The sequence below is a fragment of the Galleria mellonella genome, unplaced genomic scaffold (assembly GCF_026898425.1).
Source record: "Galleria mellonella isolate WM207_F2 unplaced genomic scaffold, CSIRO_AGI_GalMel_v1 utg35, whole genome shotgun sequence".
NCBI lineage: Eukaryota > Metazoa > Arthropoda > Insecta > Lepidoptera > Pyralidae > Galleria > Galleria mellonella.
Genome location: NW_026442082.1, coordinates 6762129 through 6769083, shown reverse-complemented (window position 1 = coordinate 6769083; position 6955 = coordinate 6762129). Strand labels below are relative to the sequence as shown.

At 46.5% G+C, this 6955-nt stretch overlaps 1 protein-coding gene across 4 annotated transcripts; it reads left to right on the top strand.

The window, feature by feature from the left end:
• The first annotated feature begins 85 nt into the window (after positions 1 to 85).
• Positions 86 to 6813, top strand: LOC113509300 (putative aminopeptidase W07G4.4). Of its 4 annotated transcripts, none has more exons than XM_052896922.1 (9): positions 86 to 103; positions 2146 to 2361; positions 2867 to 2961; positions 4192 to 4336; positions 4415 to 4542; positions 4619 to 4812; positions 4896 to 4960; positions 5041 to 5145; positions 5511 to 6813. In XM_052896922.1, the coding sequence occupies exons 2-9, from the start codon at positions 2176 to 2178 to the stop codon at positions 6144 to 6146; spliced, it is 1554 nt and encodes a 517-aa protein (XP_052752882.1). In that variant the 5' UTR covers positions 86 to 103; positions 2146 to 2175; the 3' UTR covers positions 6147 to 6813. The 4 variants fall into 4 exon arrangements, with proteins under 4 accessions (XP_052752882.1, XP_052752880.1, XP_052752881.1 ...); XM_052896920.1 differs by lacking the exon at positions 86 to 103 and adding an exon at positions 1227 to 1570; XM_052896921.1 differs by lacking the exon at positions 86 to 103 and adding an exon at positions 1227 to 1574.
• The last annotated feature ends 142 nt before the right edge of the window (positions 6814 to 6955 follow it).

Below are 6955 nucleotides of genomic sequence, written 5' to 3'. Positions count from 1 at the left end.
TATTAGTAATGAGACTAACCTCCATATTACTGCCCATCCTCCCACACTAGCTATTTACCTACAGCCAAGGACTAATAATTTCTTCACTTTTTGATGACACCATGTAAGTAAAATATTTTCACTAAGAAAACTGTACACTTAAGAACATAATAATAATCAATATAACATCATCATCATCTTCCTACCCTTGTCCCAATCGTTTGGGGTCGGCGTAATATGATTTTATCCATATTACAAAAAGATTTGGTTTTTAGTTTTACGTCCGGCCACATGCCTGAAGTCAACCCTCTTTGGGAATGCATTTGTTGGTGGTTTCCGCCACTTATGGTATGAAGGAAAGGATTGAGGAAAAAAGGAAGGGAACGTTGGAAATGTGTAAAGAAAATTGGTGAATGAAAGGAATAAGGGACTTATGTGGGAAAGGACAGGGGGGGGGGACATTGCAGTTCCGGTTAATACTAATATCAATATCATAAATGTGAAAGTGACTTTGTTTTTTTGTTTGTTATCTCTGGTGGCTTTATCGTTATGAAATATGGCCACGTTTCATACCAATCATATAATAATAATCAATATAACATTAAATCTTATTTTGTGTATTTTTTGTTGGCTTATACCTTCAACTTGATCTTATGCTCAAATGTAAACAAAACATTTCAGTGGATATGTCTAAATAATTTTTTTTTTAGTTTACTACTCCATATATGGTATGGCGAAGCTAAATGGGCTAATTCTATTTAGGGAAGTAATTAACTTAAGGAAGTACTAATAGTAATTTCACTGCTTCATAGATGTGCTGCTGACCCCAGTGTTAATAAAGATAATCACTAAATTAATATTTGGGTTTGGAACTAGAGAACCTTACAGATAAAAAAAAAAACAGATTCAGGAACTATCAAACTGATGCAGAAAATGAATATCATATATTTACATTTGACTTGAACTTAATTTTAGTCATACTTTAAACTGTAATACTTACTAGAACCATGTTGTAATTATCGTTAACTCAACACTATCATATACACTCGATCAGATAAATGGTTACAGTTTCTCTCAACATACTCGAAAAAAAAAAAAAAAAATATATATATATATATATATATATATATATATATATATATATATATATATATATATATATATATATATATATATATATATATATATATATATATATTATGTTTGTTACCTCATAACTTCGCCAGTTATTGATCAATTTTGAAAATTTTTCTTTATCTGATAGAATGTACTTACAGATTAGTGCCATTGAAATCTCGTCAAAATCGGTTTAGTGGTTTAGTTTTTAAATCATAACAGTTTTTGGAGTCTTTTTATTTTTGCGGAACACAATCTTATCTGTTTGTATGCCACTTATGTTTGTGTACCTACTGTATCTTGCGTACCTACTTAATCTAATCAACTATGTCGGCGAACCATTCCACCACGCTGTGCACATTATTTATGGCACATGTTAACCAATACACCTTTATGAACGCGAGACAGCGCTCGCAGCAGTGGGTGAGGAAGGACCTTCATGTGACATTGTTGCTATTCTTTAGTAATTTCTTAGGTATGTATATACACTGATTTTATAAATGTTACAGTTTAGAGGTTTGAGTATTTATTATTCAGTTGTATTTATAATAGATTGAACATTTATTATACACATAGAATTAGTGCAGAATATTTTGTATACAAATTCATTTGATTAAAGAAACAAAGGTTTTTGAATGTAAATTTAAGCACTGACTTATTGGAATAAGTAGACGTAATTGTCTATCTTGATATAGACACAAAAAGGAGATGTTACAGTGATGGTAGACAGATGAAGATGAGGTCAGTGACGAAAAAAAAAAAATATGTATTTTAGAGGACCACATAAAGACCTAATAGGGTATGTACCCGCCAACGTATATTGCGGTAGCGCAAGCGGAGTTATAATTCCATCATCATCCATAAAAAAAAAAAAAAAAAAAGTGTTATCAATGTTTTCGAGTATAAATAACTTAGCCAATACAGAGGTACAGTCATTGTTATGATAAGATGTTTAAAATAGACATGTAATGTCACTGGGTGTCACTGTTGTTTATGTGACGCACCGCGGCTCCTGTGGCGTTGTTATCGAGTAGGTGATGATGTTGGCAGGGGAGTGTGAGTGACATTCAGTCGGCGAACATGAGCGGTTCGGGCGCAGCAGATGCGGAGCTGGTAGTGCACGAGGTGCCGGTGGGCGTTGTGGACGAGCTGAGCAGTCCACAATACGACGCGCTCGTGGTGGTGTCCACGCTCGACGTCGCGCCGCCGCACGCGCTCCGCGACTTCATCGCCGCCGCGCAGCAGCTTGACGACACACTCGTGCAGGTGACGCTCGACCCCCGCCACTCGTCTAAAACATTAATACTCACTCGTTTTCTTTGTTAGGGTGTTGTATTCAGTAACCAGAGGAACCAGGTGCCATATAGCTATTACGTACATATGTGAAAGAAAGGGAACCTAAAGTCCCTAAGCCGTGCCGCCAGGATATCGTGGTGAGATTGGTAGCTAGTAGGTTTATCCTATTATATGAAGGAACTTGTCATTCGAAGAAACTTCGAAAGATGTACTTAGGTTTTCAGTGCACTGAATCGATTTGTTACTAGTTTACTACATCTGAAAATCAGAGGTGTGCGATACTTTTAATTTTTTTTCACATGTGGTTTAGTTTGTATATCGAGTGATAGCTCATTGGGTATAGGTAATAAATAGTAATAGGCTGACTACTATATATTCTGCAATGGCTGAGTGCATATTAAACTATCGATTTTATTGATATTGGGGCTGTACTTGTAAACTGACCAGAAGCATGGCGCGGTGCGGTGTGTCGCAGGGTTCGACGCCGGCGCTGCTGCAGTGCCCGGCCGTGGCCGGCGGTCGCCTCGTGTTGGCGCCCACCGGTCCGCTTACCGCCTACGACGACGTCCGGTAAGTGTAAAATTTCCGAAACGTGGATTTAAAAAAAAAATAGTAAATTATTTCACCCGAATCATCGTATCGCTCTTTGCCGGAAATTACCATAACACAGCGTAATATCCGACGGGGGTTACTCTCTTTAGAAGTTCATAAGTCGAGTGGGCTAGACTTCATTCCGGCAGTGGTCCTAAAGCAGTGTACTCCGGAACTATATCCCTTTAATTTACAGGCCTATTGCGATGCACAGTTACCCTGATACTTTGAGGATCGCGATTTGTTGAATGACCACCAACACGGTTTTCGCCACAGTTGCTCAAACTGGTGATTTCTTGGTATATCTCACGAACCGATGCTTTAGCCATTGAGAGTTAAAGTAAGGCACTTGCTATCGGTCTTGGCGTTGCAAAGGTATTTGACCGGATCTGGCATCTTAATGCCGGCAAATTGCCCAACTATGGACTTTCCAAGAGTCTGTATAAATGGATTGCATCTGTTTGTTCGGTAGACGTATAAAAACCGATGTAAATAGTTGCTGCTTCGATAGCATGGATATTAATGCTAGCGTCCCGCAGGGCTCTGCGCTATCCTCGACGCTGTTTCTGCTGCATATTAATGATGTTAATATTGGATGACATTCATTGTTATGCAAATAACAGCACTGGGGATATTCATTATCACTGGGGACATCATTCCAATGTCCCTCATTCCATCGTGGAGGATAATTGTGAACAACTTGTATCTGAAATCAAGAGAACGCAAGCTAGGGTCTCTGATTGAGGATGGCGAAACTTAGTCCAGTTTAACTCCGCTAAGACATAAGTATACAGCATGGAAAAAAAAAAAAGAAAACAATCTTATTTCGGCTACTAGCACAGAGACTTTGAAGACGAGGAAACCCCGTCGGTATATTATTTTTTCTCTTTTCTCGGACATACATTTTTTCTTAATGAATGAGAATGCAACGGTAACCTCGCCTTTCAAAGTCAAGTCGTTTCAACTCTCCACTGCGCCACCAATTTCTACAGGTCGTAAACGAAATTGTCGATCGTATACTGTGCGTCAGGTTTTTAGATATAAACTGGTGGAAATTTCAGATATAAACTGGTGGAACACCAGTGAGAGATGACAGATGAGGATGAAAGTAGATCAATCAGCCCATCGTGACGAGTTCCACGAGAATAACATGGTGCACGTAGGTCGCGGTCGGAACCCACCGCTTGAAACATGGCTGGTCGGCCGCAGGTCGGTGTACGAGGCGGCGCGCGGCGGCGTGCGGCGCGCGGCGGCGGCGGGCGCGCGGCGGCCGGCGCTGGCGCTGGCGCCGCACCCGCGCTGGCCGCGCGCGCCGCTCGTCGCGCTGCTCGGCGCGCTCGAGGCGCTCTACGTGGTGAGCGCCCTGCCTCGATAAATTCACGTGCTTAGAAAATCTTTCCTCGCCGCTAACCTCGCGCGCCCTCTCCACCAGCCGTTGCAGATCCGCGAGTCGTTCCCGGAGCGGGCCGTGAAGCTGAAGCGATTCGGCGTGTACGGCGAGGACAAGCGCGTGCCGCTGCGGCCGCTCGTCGCGGAGGCCGTCGCGCTCGAGGTGGCCAGGTGGGTGCGGCGTGCGAGTGCGAGTGCGACAGCTAGTGCGAGTGCGACAGCTAGTGTAACGCGAGGCGCTGCGCAGGGGCGTGGCGCGCGACGTGGGCGGCGCGGACCCGGAGCGCATGACGCCGGCGGCGGCGGCGCGCCTGCTGCGCGAGCGGCTGGCCGGCGGCGCCGTGCGCCTGCGCGTGCTCGACGACACCGCCGCGCTGCGCCGCGACTACCCGCTGTTCGCCGCCGTCAGCCGCGCCGCGGACTCCGTCGAGCGACACCGAGGTCTGTTGTTTTTGTTAGTGTGTGCTCGAAAACGTTTAGAGATGGGCCTGTTCTATTCCGCTAAAGCGGTACATATGTTGCAGGTTGCATTATATTTTTGGAATATGAGCCGAAAAATTACGAGAACACGGTGATGCTGGTCGGCAAGGTATGTTTACTTCCGGAAGTGAGGATTCATTGAAAGTAAAACATGAAGTAACCGACTGAGACCCCGTCGTGTGCATTCAGGGCGTGACGTACGACACGGGTGGCGCCGACATCAAGACTGGCGGCGCGATGGCCGGCATGTCGGGGGACAAGGGAGGCGCCGCCGCCGTCGCCGGTTTCCTCAAGGTACGTTTCGGGCGATTTTGAGCGGGCGACGGTCTCCGTCAACGGCGAGATAACGACGTCGCGCGTTGGTGCCGGGCCGATCCTGCCGGTAAAAATTTTGTTCTCTACGACGCGATTCATTTTGGATTTCGGTAAATAGTATAATATTTAGATAATAATTAAATGATTCGTGACATCGGTGCGCCGCCGCTGTTCACTATAATATGATAGCAATTTCTAGTACCGTTTACAAGTACATAGCGCGAGACTTCTCGTTTCTGTTCCTTGCGCACTGTGATCGCGCCTCGCGACCACCTCCTCCGGGATAACGGAGAATGTGGACCGCCCAGCCCCGACTCGAGACTGACGCGCGACTCTGGCCGCAGGCGTGCGACCTGCTGCGGCCACCGATCAAGGTGGTGGCGGCGCTCGCGATGGTCCGCAACTCGGTCGGCGAGGAGGCGTACGTGGCGGACGAGCTGCTCCGCAGCCGCTCGGGGCTGGCGGTGCGCGTGGGCAACACGGACGCCGAGGGCCGCCTGGCCATGGCCGACCTGCTGGCGGAGATGCGCGAGCGCGCCGCCGCCGAGCGTGCGCCGCACGTGTACACCGTGGCCACGCTCACCGGCCACGCGCACCGCGCCTACGGCGACGGCTACACGGCCGCGCTCGACAACCACGCGGCCGCCGCGCGCCAGCACGCCGCCAGGCTACGCGCCGCCGCCGAGTCGCTGGGCGACGCGGTCGAGGTGTCCACGCTGCGCCGCGAGGACCTGGCCGCGCACCGCGGCCGCGCCGCCGGCGACCAGCTGCACCAGGCCGACAACCGGCCGTCCGTGGCCACGCCGCGCGGCCACCAGGCGCCCGCCGCCTTCCTGCTGCTGGCGGCGGGGCTCGACGGCGGCGACGTGCCCTACACGCACCTGGACGTGGCGGCGAGCGCCGGCATGCTGCCCGCGCCGCCCACGGCCGCGCCGCTGCTGGCGCTCGCCGCGCTCTACGGCCTCGTGCGCAGCTGCTGACCGAGCTTCCGTCCGGGATTCCAACATGCCCCGAGCACGATGTGACGAAATCGTGAAGTTAAAGGTGTTGTCCCGTGCATAAATTTTTACATACCTCGAAGCGTACGAAAGTCGCAATTATACTTAATAAAACGCGAAGTACACGTCTGTCATAATAAATTATACACGATGATTAATCGTATTGTACGATATTTTTATATATTTTTTTACAAAACGTGTGTATATAATTAATGTAATAAGTAAATCTAATCACAAAATGGTCATTCCTAAAAACACATTATTTTATCAATTTTTAATTTCTATATGTGCTATTTTTCTATTAGATGTATAAAAAAATATTGTTTAAATGTTATTAAAAGTACTAAATATTTTGCTAAAACCAGCGCAGACGAGACGATAATTCTTGGCGTATTTTATCATTTGAAATGGCATTGCACGACGCCTGGTTCGGTCCGTGGCAAGTCCTCGGCGAGTAAAGCGAGGAACATTCTCCTCCACGTGCATGTCTCTCGTCCGTGCAGGCCGTTATACATCTTTTATTAATTCTCTCTAAGCATTATTGTTAATCTGACTGTAATTCCACATTTGTTGTTTACAAAAAGTTTATCGATAACTATTGGGAAATAAATAATTTCGGGAAGGAAAATAAATTGAACTTTGTTTCAAATTCTTTTGTTTTATTTTAACAACTTGCGTTGGTACACGACTAATACTGATATAGGACACAGAGTGATGTTATTATTACTTACTATTTGTCCACTGTTGAGCTTAAGCCTCCGTCCCGTCCGTCTGTCTAAGACCTTATATGG